The following is a 17,733-nucleotide window of genomic DNA, read 5'->3' as shown; positions in this document are numbered from 1 at the left end:
CGTTCATTTTGGGTAGAAAACAGAGTGAGCGGATGAAAGACAAAGAACAAGGAAACACACAGACGAACGCTGTCTTTCGTCCGGTCGCGCACCAACTAGCCCAGCTTTCCATTCTACTACTTTGGGATGTGTACTGATGTTGTAATACATTTAAAACTAATATAAATATGCTAATTAGGCGACAGAAATTGCGCGTAATGAAAATACGGTATTATGTTGCTTCATTGTACTGAAAATAAATCGCGTGTATGTGTTTGAGTATCCAGTGACGTAGTGTGTCGTGCAGTGTAACGTAGATAATGATCCGTGATTGCTAAACGATGATTGTTATTGTCGAATGGTAATCGGCAATGTGATCGTAATTGATGACCGGGATGTGACTGTGGATTGGTAATTGGTGAGAAATGAAAATAAAAGGAATGAAGAGATGGAAAAAAAAGGACGACGAGGCACTATGGCGTCTTTTAAGGCAAAAGTTAAACGTCCTCCTTTTTTTTCTGGCGGCTGCGCAGCCTCTCTGCGCACGCACCGTAAAATTTTTGAAACATGAAACCAGCAAAGCCGAGAAGCGCGTGCTTCGCGCCGGGCCTCTGCATGTCCTTGTTCCAGTGGTTCCAATGTTTGCGTCGCGATGACAGCGGCAACGTCACCGAAAGAGGGCATGGCCGCTGATGGTTTTTTCGAATCACCGCACTTCTGCGGCAGCACTTCTTGTCGGCGAGTGACCTTGCTAGAGATCGCGAGCTTGCGTGCAGCGCTGGAGGCGGCAGCGCGCAACGCATCCATCAACGACTGATGCCGCCCCGCTGCGGGGTGGCGCACGCTTCGCTGCGGAACGCTGCACGAGCGCCAAGACCTTGCAGGATAGGTGCGAGCAGCGTGTTTGCACACCAGAAGCGATGCGGCGCGATTCTGCATTCTAAGCTTTCCGCCACATGCAGATAATATTCCTCGCGACGGGTCTTACTGATGAGTTTCTAATGAACTCGAAGGCGAAACCTAATCACCGTACACGGGCATGTTAGCTTACCGGGGGTAAGCATATCTACTGAAAAAAAAAAATCGACCCGAAAATGAGCCACGCTTCCTTGACTGATTTTTTCCGTTGGGCTCAAAAAAGCGCATAAAGAGAAATGAAAACTAAAAGCTAACTCTGCCGATATCAAAAAAATTCGATCAAACAATTCAACAACAGAGTCGAACATTCGTCATTTGCTTTTCGCAGCTGTCACCAGAAAATAGCTTTGCAAACAATAAAGTCGTGCGGTTTCGTATGCCATCTAATGTAAAAGCCCATACTGAAAACTGTACCAGGTACTAGTATAAGACAGCAGGAGGGGGCAAATCTTGTAATTTCGATTACTTGTACAGAACTTCCAAAAAACAGTTAGAACAGCCGTTATTATCTGCAAGGGTTGGAGACCGATATCAAGCACTGACTAATGGAACGACAGTAGAAGCCCTAATTTGTGGCGACCATAAATGACCGGAGGCTAATGCAAGCTGGAGCAAGTACCTATGTTTGCCTTGCTTCGCGCTCGGTGAACCCGAACATTGTGTGAAGACTGGGTAAGCGAACAACTATGAGAGGTGGCGAAGCTGTGAGGAATCACGCAGCAAAATGAAGAGTCAGTTGAGCAATGATAACGGGACGCCAGTCACGTTATTATTGCTTGTGTCAATGCACCATTCTGAGCAACGAGCAACATTGGCTTAGGGCGTCTTCCGCTTGAAAGGGTGTTGAGCATAGCATCTTTGAGAAAAGCAAAGGCAGCAGCCACGAGGTGGTACTCGCGGCCACAACTAAAACCTAATAGACCTCCTCTTACCGGCTCCGCGGTTAGACTCATATCAAAGTTACAGGTCACTAATGACATTGCTAATCTGGAACGTAGAATTATCGAATCGCTGCTGGTAGCCATAGTCAAGCCTTTGCTGAGCAGTGTAATTATCATATAGTAAATGGGCGGTAATTCAGTCAACTCCTTCGCACACTTTCTTGAAATTTATCAATTTGGAATATCCAGCGTTTCTGGTCGAGTCCATTTTCGCAACCTTCACCAGGTTTAAGAGAGCCACAGCGGCGGCTGGGTTGCACGGATCAGCCAGCCGGTCCTCGTAGTGCTCGCAATTATATATACGCGTTCCTAGGGCCGACTCTGACGCTCGCCCGCTGGGCGCTTCGTTCGCGCGCAGTGCCTCCCTCACCTGTGGTTCTACGCGGCCGACCTGCAGCTGCTGGTGGGTTTCACGCCGGCAGTGGTCCTTCTCGTCAGGTGAGCGAGCGAAAGCCTTTCAGTTTAAAATCCAACTAGGCGGAAGCGTGCTCGTTGCCCTACACCCGCCACGAGTCGCAATTTCAAGCCTAGTGCGAGCGAAAGTGAAAGCAGTGCAACGAACCAAGCGCTATGATAGCAGTCTGTGGATTTTAAGGAAATTATTTGGTGGTCAAAATAAATATGCAATAACTGCAGCTGCCGAGTGGGTCGAACATGCTTTTTTTTCAGCATGCTTAACTCGAAGGAAATTTTCTGTGATTCTGCAGTGTGTGCTGCGAGCGCGAAGCAATCACTTCTAGCGGTTGTTTCAGATTATTCGATACAGTTTTTTTTCTTTTAAAAGCCGTAGAAGATCCGTGGATACGGTCTGTGCTGGCGGCGGATTTTACGGCAAGCCAAACATTATTTAAGTTATAGACTGTAATTAAAAGACAAATTAACCAACTTTTTAACTTCTGGATTCAGGGCAAATAATATTTGGCTTAAATAGAAGCCTTCAAGATCGCAAGTGAGCCCACTTTTTAAAATTTGCGAACGTCCACCTTGCCGCGCAATGCAGACACACACACCGCACCGAAGAAAATTGCAAGGATTTTAAGAATAAAAGTTGGGTCGAATAATTTGAAACCCCTGGCATATGTATGCTACAAGCCAACAACGCAGATCTGGAAGCTACAGATCGCACTTGCGGCTTCAACTGCGGATCCACAGAAACTGTCCACAGCTATCTTGGGACAAGTGTGTACAACCTGACTGGAGATATGGGTGCGTTCGCGTGTTGCAGGTGGCCCAAGGCGGGTTTGGCGCTGACGCTGGCCATGGTCCTGGCATGCAGCGTGTACATCGCTCTGCAGACACTCTATAGCGACCTCTACCCGGTCACCATCTACTTCGCCGAAGACGTCATGTACGTGCACGCACTCCGAGACTCGGTGCACGCGAGGCCCTCTGGCGCCATCCCTGCAGCCGGTCGCACGATTTAGCAATACTTGCTGCACGGCTAGCTGGTGCTGATATGCGAGACATGCAGTGGAGGCAGATGGCAGCAAAGTGCGCCTTCCTTCTCGCTCTCTCCGTTGCGCCTGCCTTTTATTGTGTGCATTCTGCAAAACAACGCAAATGGCGGGGTGCAGAGACGGAGAAGTAACGGCGTAGTCGTGGACGGGTAGTGACTGCAAAGTCGTGACGTCGCTGTTCATTTCTACGCTTGACTTTCTTGTCCTTGAGCCATGTTGTTCGTTTGTTATCCGCCTCAACTACCGGTCATGTAAGCAGCAGGGGAAGACAGGCTGCCTGTGTCTCTAAAATTCGTCTGCCTGTGGAAATCACAGCTGCTGTCGTCAGACCAGGAGCCCAATTCTCGAAAGTGTTCGCACGAAATAATGAACCGTAGCTTCCTAGCAGTAAGTGTTCTCGGCACGATAACCAAGCCACCTTAAACCAAGGACTCTTCTCGTGTGCTAGCAGCGCCATGAAGAATGCGGCCCCTGACATTCTGGAGCAAGCAGTTCTTTACGCAACACTGCCAAGCTTCAGAGAGACTGAACACAGTTGTCTATATCTAATATTGCGTAATGGCTGCGCTATCATACATGGTGTTTGTTTGCATGCTCACATTATCTTCTTGTCCATACGCAGTTCGGTCAATTATGTTGTGCCTTCTCATACGACTGAGAATTTGCCTGAAGGACGAGAAATTCGAATGTGACTCGTGTTGCAATTCCTCTTTCCAGAGCTATAAGTGCTAACGTCTCCATAACGACAATGAGTGGGCAGTCTAATACTCCTTTGTTTTCGTTTAATTGAATTCAACGTCATCAAAACTATTTATCCCTGTTATCGTAATATTTTCATTTCTGACGTTGAACGAGAAGTGTGCTTTGCAGCTCCCCCATGAACGATTCACAGCAGGACCACCGACGTTCTTCTCGACCAGACGAACCTGTGTTGCAGACGTTGCGTGTATCTCGCCCACACACTTGTCGTAACTGGTTAAAAGCGTACGTTAACACTTCGTTGCAATCTGAACGAAGATTTAACGCATTAAAATTTGCCAACAGAATGCGTAGAAAAGTGCACGTAACGTGATTCGATGTTTAACATCGTCGCAGTTGCGTGTATTATCATCGCATTTTCTTCTTTTTTTTTTCACTCAATTGCGCCAGTTGGCATCTGTTTGTCCGCTCAGCTCTGCCTTCAAAGGGCATCTGACAAATGTGTATAAAAACAAGGTGCTTACGCCGGCTCGTGGCTCTCCTTCGTTCGGCTCTACATCCCGTTAGCTCGCCTTAACGTTTCGCGCTCTGATCCTGACAAGTGGCCGGTGTTAGGACTCGACTTCCACCCCACCGGTGGCCACCAGTTGTTACGACTCGCCATGCTAGAATGGGGCGTGTTTCACAAAGCATTTGCTCCAGTAACACTGCCGCTGTGCCGACTGAGGAAGGAACGTGGGCCGGAGACGGGGAGTAGTAAAAACAACGGAAAACTTTATTCACATATTTCCAACATTGAAATGTTACAGTCGAAGAAAAAAAAATTGAAAGCTGAGGAGATTGAGTAGAGATTCGCTGCTCGATAAACGTGCCGAGCGCTTTAAATGGCCCCTCCCGTCGTCTTCCCGCCTTTATTGTACAATCACAGGGACTTTGTCCTTAGCGCTGCCTTTGGGGGGAGTCAATTAACGACGCTCAATCATGGTTTTTCCAGCTTGCCGAAGCTTGGTACTTGTTCACGGCGCCCCTCTCCCCGTCGTTTTACTCCGCTGAGTCACTGGGATAAATGTCCCGAAAATGTCCTTTCCACAGGTCACCTCTTCACCGACAAGTTGGCGCGCAGTTAGCCAAAAAGCAGTTGGCTTTTTGTTAATCAGGAGCCGATGGCTCTACAGGAAGCTGGCCAGGGTGACTCCCTGCCTTGGTCCAGAGAGAGAGAGAAAACTATTTTTACAAAGGAATTAAGGGCACGCCCCTGGGTCCCCGCACGACCGCACTGCATGAAAGTGTTTATGTGCCTAAGGTCCATAAAACTGGCATCCCGGCCTGTGGCGATGGTCTGCACGGCCGGCTCCTCCGAGCGCAGCAGGGTCTCGCAGTCCTCCCTGGCCTTGAGGTTCTCTAGGCCCCGCGGGGGAGGGTCCGCCGGGCATGGCTGTAGAGGATGTGGAGGGAAGAGGGGAAGGGTTCTGGGTATAGGGCGCAGGCAGCAGTAGGGAAGGAGGGATGATAGCAAGCTAGGGTAAAGGGTGAGGGGGATGAGAACACCAGCAACGGCGGAACCCGCGGCGCCGACGCAAGAGCGAAGTGCGAATGAGTGACAGCAACTCGTCTCTGTGCGTGGCGGCAGGAGTTGACCGACGCCTCCCTGGCGGTGGTACGTACATTGTCGTAAGGTCGTTTCTGCTGCACTGGGTGCTGCCTAATGGAAACCACCTAAGTCGGGAACACATATGGTCTCAGTTACGCCGCAGCGGAGGCGCGTGGAAAAATGGAGTCAGCAAGTCTCGATGTTTCCGCGCGTTGTGGCGGGTGCCGCTTTTGTTGCCCCGGTGGTCGCATGCATGGAAGCGTGTACTCGGAGACACCCTATTGCAGCAGAACCTTGCTCTCTCCTGTAGGTAACACACAGGAGGGAGGTGGAGTCACACCACCGGCAAGCGATCTGCGCGTACTTAATACAACGCTCCGAGGCACTTTTTTCCTCCTTCAAGCAACAAAGAACTCTTTCTTGGCAGTCACGGGGATTAGTGATTAAATGCGGCAAGATTCCCAAACTGCAACACATTCTCCATCATTGGCTTACCGCTGATGATTGCCATAATCACACCTGTGCCAGTAGTGCTATTTGCGTAAGCAGTAGGCGAGGAAAACAATTCTGACGTCCCTGAAGTTCATGCGAATTCATGCGAGAAACGCTGTGCGTTATACTTCATCGTCTAAGAATCATATTCATTGTGCGACTGCAGCCGATGTAAAATGTTTCTCCACCAGAGGGCCTCGGTCGCGGTGCCGTGATGTCTGGATGCCCGTTTACAGGCGCGCAGCGAACAGCAATGTTCCCCTTGCCTCCTCCGCGCAGGAAATCCCGCCGCACGCATACGGAAGTGTTCAAGCGGCCCTTCTCGCACGCGGGCGCCTTCTCACTAGGCCTGCTGCTGGCCTACATGCTCCGCTCGAGAACCCCCCGGGAGGACGGCGCCGCCAAAGGGTCCGGCCACCGGTGCGGCCGCGGGGCGTGGCGCGCCGCCGGCTGGGCCGCGGCCTCGGGCTGCGGTCTCGCCGTGCTCCTGGGCGTCGAGCAGTGGCACAAGGGCCTGCTGCCCGGTCCCGCCGTGGCGGCCCTATACGCCTCGCTCCACAAGACGGCCTGGGGGCTGCTTGTCGCCTGGGTCGCCTACGTTGTCTGCACCGACCGAAAAGGTACGGCACGCCGAGGTTCACGCTCGCGGTTCACGCTTTCCGCACTGAAAGCATGCGCGCAGGTGGTTTTCGCCGCTCATGCTCTCCTAGATATTGCCACACGGCTAACCGCTGTACTGGTGCCAGTTGAGAGCTTAGCCGGTACAGTGCGAGATTCTTATAATCTTCGGTTCGTATTCGCATATTTGCATAGTCGGGTCGATGAGCTCTGCTGCTTTCGCCGGATACTTACTCGCGATAAAGCGCCCACGAGAGCGACGAGTGTTTGGAGAATGATGGCGATGTCACTTCGCATATATTTCGTCGTATGCCCGAACGGTGCCCGAAACCGCTGCGCCTGCTGTGCCCCACGCAAAACCACTGGCGGTGCCGAACGATGCAGCAAACAGACACATAGAATTACGGCACATTTGTGTCACGAGCGGCATTATCACGGTGCGGAATGTGAATGAAAAGTAAAATGGCAATGAATAAGGACAGGCATGAAGAAAGCTGGGCGTGTTGCTGGTGATTCGTGCTCACGCAGCTCATGTCTCTCTGCCTCTTGTCTGTTTTTTTTTTTGCGCTGCGCGAACATGACGGACAGTGTGCAGCAGCAAAACACATTATCCACTGTTAGCCATATGTAAATGATGTTCTGCTGGTTGTCAGGAGCAGCTCCCCTTCGCACCACAATTTGTACCGCGCGAAGCAACACCTTGCCTCTTAATACTTTAGCCGGCCGCAGTAGAATGTTGCTGATTCAGTCTCGATCGTGGCGGCCGAGTTTCGATGGGGGCGAAATGTAAAAACGCTCCTATACTGATATTTTGGCGTATGTTTAATCCGACCCCATGCCCCTTATTACGAGTGTTCGACAGCTGCCTCTTTCGCTTTAGTACTTCCATTAACTCTTCTAACTCCATTCCATTCACTCCATTAATTATTCACCTTCATACTTCGGTTATACTTCACTTGTCGTTTGTGGCCTTCTTAGTTTCGAAGCAGAACGTTACACTAAGTGCCAAAGGCAAATGCATCATGTCCGAAGTGGTTAAAATATTTACGCATGGAAGAATAAAAACTCAAGCTTAATTGCTCGTGGTCGCCTGCCGCGGCAGGAATCATTCTAATGCAGGCTAATCTAATTATTTACTCATGATCATTTAAACAACATTTATGGCATTGGAGATGCGCGGAAATTTCGTAAACCATCAAAATAAGCCATCAACTTTAATTCTTTTCGTACCTTTCGCGGCGGATTTCATGCGAACGTGTTCTCCACGCTGTGAAGACAGCGCATGAAATCTTAGATGTCTGCGCAATAAATGCCTGTTTCAAACTTAATTATGTCCCCGCAAACGCTCCTACTGGTCGTTGGCATAAAGCGCCCATTTTCATTAAAACGAAATGGGTTCAAAATAAAGGAACCTGCGCAAAAAGAGCGCCATATGTTTTTTTTTCAACTCCAACTTTTTAATAGCAACTTTTTTTACCTCCTGCAGCTTAAATGTTCATTAAAAATCTTGAGCAATAATTAAAATAGTACTAGGTAAACTTATCCGTGTTCGCCTAAAATTCGGGGCAATGCGTGGGCAATGCGTGCGCAATACTTGAAAACATATAGGCGATCGCCTACAATACTGTTTCCCACCCGTAACACGCATTTTCTTCTTAACCCTCGACTCATGTTACCTGAGACATTCTGTATATCCCCCGTATAACACATATTATATATCACGCCATATGTTCTCTTGCATGTGCAATAAAAGGCCGTGAAGTAGCTGACGCATATGACGCCTACAAGGGGCAGGGTTTCAATAATGATAACAGTAATAATTGTTTTGAGGGAAAGGAAATGGCGCAGTATCTGTCTTATATATCGTTGGACACCTGCACCGCGCCGTAAGGGAAGGGGCAAAGGAAGGAGTGAAAGAAGAAAGGAAGAAAGAGGGGCCGTAGTGGTTGTCTTTACCGAACGTCCGCCTAATTGAACATATTGAACTAATCTTCGAGCGTTACCTCTACTGGTCGCGTTTAGAGCCTCCGAGTTTGCTGATTCCACGGATAGAATGCAATATGGCAGCCTTCAAGTGGTTGCCATGGTAACCGAGGTATGTTGTTGCATAATGGTGTAAAATAACACGCGGCAGTGTGATCACAACTCAAAACTCAACTATGTCGATCCGGTATATATATCCCCTTCTGGAAGGCCTCAAAGTCGGGCCAAATAGTCCCGACATTCGTGCAAAATTTGTGGGCCAACCGTTTGCCGCAGAATGTTCCGAATGGTATCATGGGATTTAGCGTCCTGTGCAGCATAAACTTAATAGTTTGTTTAGATCCTAGCGCGCTGCAGAGAAACTGCCTTTAGCCTTCTCACCCAGGACAAACTTCGTAATTTTGCTCCAAATATAGTCTATGACTGCTCCTACTACCCACCGGTGAAAATGGGTACAAGCCACCCCCGGCCCGGCGCCCGGCTTCTTCAGGGGGGTGTGCTTGGAGGAGGCTCCGAAAAACCCGCTGCGCCCCTTCGGGGGCAAACCCAGTTTCGAACAACACAGCCTGCAAAGGTGGTTTCTGTTTCACTTCCAAGTGAAGAGTTCGACTCAAGGCTCGTACGCTCTAATCAGCGTCAAGTTCAACACTAAGGCTACTACTACTACTACTTCTACTACTACCACTACTACTACTATACTACTACTACTACATCTGGCCACTGCAGGGAAATTCACTTTTGGGGGCATTTAACAGTGGCGCAAAACACGGGGCGCCTAATCGCTTCGCTTCTAGATAGACTAAACCTTACCGCCACGTTTCTGCATGCAGCCGCGCCGTGATTCTTTCAAAGCTTCAGTCGTAACGCACGCACACACGACGCAGGCATCCCTTCGCGGTTCCTGTCTTGGGGCCCGTTCGTGGCACTGAGCCGGCTATCGTTCAGCGCCTACTTGCTGCACATCCTCGTACTGTTCGTGCGCTTCGGAAGCATCCGGGAGCGCCTCTACAGCAGCCACTTCATACAGGTCAGTGTCCCCTTGCCTAGCTTCTCGCCGCCGCATCCTTTGCGCACTCCTACTGCCCGGTCGCTGCGGGCGACCCTTCCTGGGCCATTTGCTCTTCTTCTCAGCTCCACCGTGCTTTGAGCCCGTGTTCACGATGCGTGTATTGGGCACAAAGAAATACGCGAACAAAGCGGGGCCACAATTTTTCGGATAGTTCCGTGGGTAAGTCATGGTACGCGAGCAACAGAGATCCTCCAAAACCGCTCGGTGCGCGAGACAGCGACTTGACAGCGTCGTGAGCAATTGCGAAATACCTGCAGTCTTGCTGGGATTTATGATTTGTGTCACAGTGCCGACCTAATACGTTCTCAAAGCAGAAGCGCTATTTCAGTGCACGGCGGAAGAAAGATGAAAGCACAGATGCTGACGAACATTCTGAGAGTATTGTCGACAGGCCTTCTGAAGGCTTATAAACTGCTTCTTTCATGCATTCAGAAGTCAACAAGCTCTTAATTATTATCCATGCTTTCTTACTTCCTGTTTCATGTATGCGCTTACCCTGCTAGGAGTGCGGCTCGCTAGATTATTATAATGCAGTTCCCAGGACAATTTTTTAGAGCATCTCGCTCTGGAATTCTGCCGTTCTCAGCGGCAGTTTCATGAAAGTGATGCTCTTCTTATCTCAGCGTTCGAAACACTGAAAACGAAGATAAGATATGGCGACAAGATTCATGCGATGTAAAATGTATTTGAAAAAGACATGGCGCTACAAGCACACCCAAAAAAAGACGAGAAGACGAAAGACAGGCGCCATGTCCCCGTATTTTTCTGCGTGTACTTGTAGCGCCATCCCTTTTTTTAAAACGCAAAGCCAATTAGCCCGCCAACAGACGTTACTGAAGAAAATGTTTGACAAAATTTTGCGACAAACGGAAACAATCAGTTACTGCCAAATGTATACATATACAGCTTAGAGAGTTTGTCTGGCATTTGCTTGTATTACATTCGACAGCACGCATTTCAGTTAGCGAGGAAAATAGTCGAGGCACAAAAGTCTAGGAGCTTAAACGGAAGTTCTTTGCCGTTTGTAAATAGATTTTTTGCGTATTGTACTCTGAGGCTTTGATGTTTTGTTGGTTTTATTCCTTCTTACACATACAGAAAAAAGCGGAGCAGTGCCTAAAGGCCTCGTGCCTGACAAAGCCTCTGCACCGCAGATATTTTCTGGGGCATTATGATGAAATTAAAATGTATACAAAAAGCTTTAAAATGTAGTAGTTTCATTTAACACATATATCTCCAAAATTGAATACTCCGCGCAAGCCCATGCTCCGCAGCATAGTCCGCGTGCTTCGGCGCAAGCAGCGACGAGAATGTACGCCAGGCGAGAATTTCTCTAGTGTTCTTTGGTGCAAAAATGCGCCCTTGATAACGGGAGGTGATTCCCCCACAACGCAGATGTGCGAGTTCATCGTGGTGACGGTGCTGTCCTACAGCGGCGCCTACGTGTTCCACCTGCTCTTCGAAGCACCCAGCACGCAGTTCCTGACCATGGCGACCTCGGCCGTGGCGGGAAGACTGCTGCTGGCCGAAGAAGCGCCCGCTCGGCGACTCACCACCAGCAACCAGGTCGTCCACATAGCGGTCAACGAAAAGCCGCCCAAGGAGGCCAACGGATCCGAAGGAGTGCACGGCCAAGGGCCGAGGTCCACTCACCTCTAGAGACTTCCCCGCTGCGTGAACTCGGCAGACCGCCAGCTGCGTGTGCAGTCGCACGGAAGTCTGCGCCACTACGCCGAAGACTGGGTAGATGACAGCCGTTTCCTCTAGCCTCCAACTCGTGCCCGGCGCAGAACTTTACGTATACGTGAAGGGGATGCTACGAGGCCGACGTCGAAGCACCGACGCTAGCTCTCCATGGCAACAGCCCATACAAACAAGTGCCAGGAAAGTGCACATGAACACTCGGCACCCCAATTTCGGCGGGAGGCAATGTTTCCACGAATGGTGTTCTGAACAGGCGCATAGCACATACCAGAGATAGTTTGGTGACAGCGGTTCTAAGTGCTCAGCAAAAAACAACGCAACCTTGTTGAACATATACCTCTCTGCTGTAGCATACGCAAGCTTAAGGATATGCTTTAGTAAGTCATCGGTTGCTGCCGACTGACACGAGGCACTTCAGTCCGTATGTGGCGTACTAAAGCTCTAATAAGAGCAACGATAGGTCTTTCAACTTTGTGGTGTCTACGCCAAGCACGAGCGAAGTGCTCGGAATGAAAATTGAGATTAATCCTTCTTTCAAACGAGTTGGCCGTATTTGAAAAGTTTACAACTGGGCACAGTCTTTATTGTCCTCGGTAGACTAGCAACCTGAATACATGTCTCGGGGACACGGCACTGCAAGCAGCGAAAGACGGCGCAAATCGCCCGGAAATCAGAGTCGTTTGCGCACCACATGCAAGCGAAGCCAATAAGATCGTTTGTAACGCGACTCTGGAACTCGCGGTTCGCCTCTTGCAGGGCACATGGCTCACGGCTCGTCGGCGTTCCCGCTGCTTGGCTTTGCGCGCGGCGTCTCGTTAGCGAGAGGCTTGCGAGATGTTTCGGTCGAGGATGTCAAGGCCCCGCTATAGCTGGCGATGCGCTGAGTTCCCTGCTTGCGAACGGCACCGTGAAAGCGAGTTCTAAAGTTCGAAAACGAAGCACTCGGGAAAGCGAGTTCCGGATGGTACAGTCTGCGCAAGGCGCCGAGATATGGAGAGCCTAAGTGAAGTATTGCTTTGCTCGTTACAACTTATTTGGTACTTATTCCAGTTTGACTTGCTTAAAAACAGCTCCTTATTCTGCACAACGATGCGTGAGCTTAACGTCTAATAACGCATTCAATGAGACCGTTTGGTTATTGATCACCTTTCATTTGTGCGCTCTTTTTACACACGAAGACACGCATCCATTCTTTGTGTGTCAGTGTGTGAACATAGCGCAGAGAAGAGCTCAACGTTCTTCCTTTACACCATAGTGCGCCACCCCCATTCCCCCCCCCCCCCCCCCCTACAAAAAAAAAATCAGTGGCCGTCGCGTAGTGGTTAAGACATCGGATTCTCCATCGCGGGGTCGCTGGTTCGATCGCCTTCCATGTCACCACGCTGTCTTTCAAGTTATCGAAGCGTTTTAGAGATGTGTATGCCACAGATTTTCGCGCCATCCAGGCAGAGAGCACATGAGTGCGTAAACAATGACAGAAGTAGCGGAGATTACACTGAATCAGCATGGTTCGCGGTTGCCGAGCGCAAACACGCAGGGGCATTTTTTCGAAGACCTGTTTATGTAACAACCTGATTGACATTGTTGAATTAACGAATTACTACTACTAGAGATGTGCATAAAGCGGCAATTAGAAAGTTAGCGTCAAAAGAAACTACGAATAACAACGGCACTTGAACTGCGTGCTTAGTACTAGGCGCGCAAAATTCGAAATAGCTCTGGCAGGATTACCTGCATTAAACATTCCGCCTTTGGCAGTGAATCCCTATTGGAAGTTACACATGGCGCGCGCCCTATTTGCTCACGCAGTTGGTTCAAGATTAGGGCCCATGAAACGGTTTTGAAAGTGGCTATAAAATACGAGCTTTCTGTAGAATAAAGCCTATCGAGAGTTCATGCCGTGCACAAGTCCTCAAAAGCGAGCGGATAACGCACACGTAATTATTAAATGTTCCAATTCCCGCGGCTTACAGCAACGTCTGCTGCCTGTTTCTCGCCCGAATTCTGCTTTACGACGCCGTGAAGCTCGCGTGACGTCAGGGAAGAGGGGTTGTTATTCGCTCGCCACTAAACGTCACAGCCTTTATAATCGCGAGAAAAACCACAACGACGTTGGTAGCAGAACCAGGTACGCGGGAGCACGGACTGACTTGAGGCGACGGCGCGGGGAAGCGAGCGCGCCAACAGGAACTAAACAACCGAGGCGGGTGACGCATCTGTGGTCGAGCGCAGTCTCGGGCTGTAACCATTGTGACATCGCTACTTAGATTACCCTAGCTCTCCCAGTGTCACACTGCCATCGTCGTCCCGTCCGCATGCACCAGTAGACAACAAAAATTGACAACCATGGCATATGCATATGAACAAATCAGCCTGCCCAGGCACGTCCACCCTACGTCCACTCTGTACTGTGCGATGTCAATGCACGTTAAAGAACTACGGTGGTCGAAATTTCCGGAGTCCTTCACTACGGCGCCCCTCATAGCCTGAATCGCCTTGCGACGTCAAACTCCCGTAAACCATAAACCTACGGCCCCTCAGTAGACCCTGGGATTCCCCTTTGGTGAACACCAATTTGGACAACCGGCTTAGAATCGGGGGCTCTACCCACGACCATGATGCAGAGGTCATTTGCCCTCAGCCACGAATCCACCCAATCATTCATAGTGTCAGTTCAGCGTCAGCAGCAACCGTGTTCAGTGGCAGTCATGTGTGGTGTCATCGTCGTGCTAATCATTTTACGAACCGGTTAGCGCTGATCACTCGTCGTACTGTGAGGGTAAGCGGCTGTAATTTTTTTTTCTGGCTCGCTCCGATGTATGAGATGAAAGAGAAAAAGAAAAGGGCCGTTTTTGTCGCCCATATCTTTGGTGCTACGTAAGCTAGATCGAAAATGTTTGCGGGGAGGATGATGGGTGATACAGTATCTATCAGTCTTTCGCTTTTCTTACTGCCGATGCGAGATGTTTCAGGGGTCATTTAAACCGCAGCCGTTATCAGCGCGCCCGAGTGTTGCGGGTTCTCTGGGGTTTCACGCACTTCCTGTAGAACATAAATACAAATAAGCGTTCAGAATCCACCTATATTTACTATGACTTCGTTTCTTGCGGTTTTTTATCTTTGGCGCTCCATGAAATTTCGAAATAAAACATTTCTCGTACCTTAAGCGTTTTAAATGTTAAATAATTTGAACTGATTCGTTTACAGTAAATTACGATATGATCCCGTTTACTCGAAGAGACCGCCATTGATAATACTTTTTTGTTCCCGCATCGTGTATACCAGGTTTAAATTCTTGACGCGCGTAGCGCGGGACACCGTGAACATAGATGATGACTAACCTATACTGCCATCCGCGCAAAATGACCGCAAGCTGGGCCAGCAGGGTGGGCATTGCGCTATCTGGGCTGCAAAAGTGCTCCACAAGTAGCGTTAGAGGCTTAACGCGGATTGTGTGGCTGCCGATCGAACAGCATGCGCCAACCGATTGGACGCTGATTCAGTTTTCGCTTCCTTCGTATACTGCTACTAAGTATTTGCTGATATCGCACCTGCACCGTAATACGGCACGGTACTAAACGAAATGAGCAGTCTTAGTGAATGGTGCCTTCTTAACTGCATAAATTGTCATCCTTAGTATTGCGCGCGTATAGCATTGTTTTAGTGCTTACCACTTCTAGCCGCAATCACGGATTTCGCTGATAGCAGTCCGAAGCCCGGGCCGGGCGGTCTAAAACCTCTCTCGGTTTTGATAAAGGGAAAGACGCATGGCTAGTTCAGTCTGTTGGTGGACACCTCAAGCGCACCACGAACGCCGAATAAAAAAACCCTGGTAATTGTTTTTAGTCATCGTTCGTCCTGCGCTTGAGCTGTCCACCAGCAGACTGAACTAGCTATGCACCTTTCCTTTCATCAAAACCGATAGAGGTTTTGCATCATGAATAAGATTAGACTGGGAATAAGACTCTCTTTGCTTCATGCAAGCCGTCCCTGCTCTCTGTCTCTCCGTGAGGTAAAGCGCGAAGGAGAGGGTGGTGGTGGTGGTAAAAAAACTTTTAACGCTCAGAGAGTTTGGGGGTAAGAAGACCCCGCTACAAGGTGGGTATCCTTAGACCGGGACACCACACGACGAGGCCCTGTCTCGCGCCCGCTTTGCCAGAGCCCTTTGGGACTCGAGTGTGGAGCAGTTGAGGAGGGCAGTCTCTCATGCCTCTAGGTAAAGGTAGGGGGAAGGTGAGGATTCTGATTACATGTTCACACCATGTGAAACATATCGCAGATCTCTCCACAGTGTGGGCAATTAAAGCCCATCTATGTTGGGATCAAAGTGTTTGACTACGTCAGGAGCCGCAGAGTTCGCTCCTCCGCCTTACTCAGCCCCTTGGCAGGGGCCGGCTATAGGCGGTGGCTGTCGCAGTAATGGATTGAGATTTGGCGGAACCGCAGAAGTGGTTGATGAGCTTCTGAGCCAGGAGACCTAGGATGAAGAGTCCGGTGTGTACGCGCTCAGGCGGCTGCATCAGCGTCCTCATTGCCTCGTAGGCCCTGGTGGCCAGGAACCCAGATTATGTTTGTCTCACCCGTGTAAGAATTTGGGAGGCAAGAGGTGATAATTCCCCTGCAAGATAATGTTCACAGACCCAGCGAGAGTCTGTGATAACCGTTCTCGATTTTGGATCCGCGGTAGCGAGAGCTATTACAACTTCCTCCGCGGGCATTGAATATGGGGCCCGAAGAAGGAATGCCCATCGACTTTCATTCCCCGGTGGACTACGGCAGCCGTGTAGAATCCTGCGGGCGACGGCAATGTGATTTCCACGTATTAGACGCCTAGATTAGATTCTTACTGCCTCTCAAGCCCGTGAGCCTCCGTTTGTCGTCTGCCTTCATGTGACTTCGTGACCATGTTATTTACCAACGCCGCGTAGCGCGTCTTAGCCTATGAGAAGGCGGAGCGGACTCGTAGAACTCCGGTGCACTTTGCGTCGCTTATAAAAGTATAGCAGGAATAAGCAGTTCTAGGCAACTACTTCGCATTTGATTAACTACACAAATCGGCTGTACTTTTTTGCCCTGAGCACCACCAAACACACCGTGATCTAACGCACGCCTGAGTTTTCCGGTTTCGTACATCCTGATGCCGCCCGACATATTTTTCCAACCACTGCCATTTTCTCGAAAGAGGTCGCTGCGGTAGGTGCTGTCTCAGCATGCCGATAGTGCGTGAACGAACGTCACCCCATGTGAAAGCAAACTACGGCATTCCCACTGGAGGGCAATCATATCGTTCAGAACAACCACCACCGCGAAGTTTCATGAAATCCTACTAAGAGATGTTAACCGCCACGATGGCATCCGCGGGTTTGAATCGCATTTATGACGGTTTTAATTGCGTAGGCGGCGCCCCTGATGAACTGTGCATTTGATACCTGACTCGAGAGCGAGGCGTGTGCTGAATATCACACATACAAGATATGTTTTTAACGTGTTTCATGTTTCTACTACGTAGGGTATTTGACTTTTATCGCTAATTAGTAATCGAATCATGTGCTTTTGAGACTTCTTTAAAATCTTGTGCAACTGATTGACCTGGAACCTTTGAATTCAGTAACACATCAACGTGCGGATGTCTGTGTCGAAGCAACTTTTAAGGAGAACTTTTTCAGAGAAGTTTGCGTTCGAGCTATTATACCCCGAGCTATGCGAATCAGTTTGCGAACCTTGTACATATGACAGCTTAACTGACCAGCGCGCGAAGGAATGCGCATGCTTTCATTTGCTATCCACCTCATCAAAGCATTTTAGTTTTTCATACTGGTGTTATACGCGCTGTATTTCACTAGCCACATCATCTTTTTTTTTCAATTTTGTAATAAACGTTGACCTGCGCTTTTTGAATGACCCCTCGTGTATTCAAGGAATACCACCAAGTGAGATGTCTACCCAACCAACGAACAAATACACTAAGAGTAAGACAGTGCGCTCAGGCATCAAAGCACGAAAAATAAAGAATGGGAAGCTATATGATGGGCACACAAATTTTCTGGTGGTATTCTTTTTTGATCACTGATTTGAGGAAATGAAATTCACGAAGCTCATTCCAAGCTTTCGTCCCTCGATTAAAACGAGCAGAAAGTTTCAGGACGCATAAGAATGCACGCTCGTAACTAGTGCGCGTCGCCGCAATTCGCGGTACGTCATTGTATGTAGAAGGCAGTCCTCGCTACTTTCTGCACGTTTCTTTGAGTTGAAAACGGCCGTATTCCGATGGAGGCGAAATGC

General features: G+C 49.4%; 1 protein-coding gene across 2 annotated transcripts in view; it reads left to right on the top strand.

Moving 5' to 3' along the window:
• The window catches only part of LOC144115246 (nose resistant to fluoxetine protein 6-like), a 95,432-nt gene extending 78,087 nt beyond the window's left edge, over positions 1–17,345 (top strand). For both annotated transcript variants that reach the window (XM_077649540.1, XM_077649541.1), the window contains 5 exons: positions 2,197–2,276; positions 3,064–3,186; positions 6,357–6,697; positions 9,563–9,705; positions 11,143–17,345. In XM_077649540.1, coding sequence (XP_077505666.1) covers positions 2,197–2,276; positions 3,064–3,186; positions 6,357–6,697; positions 9,563–9,705; positions 11,143–11,406 — 951 coding nt within the window. In that variant the 3' untranslated portion in view covers positions 11,407–17,345. The remainder of the gene's footprint in view (positions 1–2,196; positions 2,277–3,063; positions 3,187–6,356; positions 6,698–9,562; positions 9,706–11,142) is intronic.
• Positions 17,346–17,733: the final 388 nt, after the last annotated feature.

This window comes from Amblyomma americanum, chromosome 1 (assembly GCF_052857255.1).
Source record: "Amblyomma americanum isolate KBUSLIRL-KWMA chromosome 1, ASM5285725v1, whole genome shotgun sequence".
Taxonomy (NCBI): Eukaryota; Metazoa; Arthropoda; class Arachnida; order Ixodida; family Ixodidae; genus Amblyomma; species Amblyomma americanum.
This window is presented reverse-complemented; position numbering and strand designations above follow the sequence as displayed.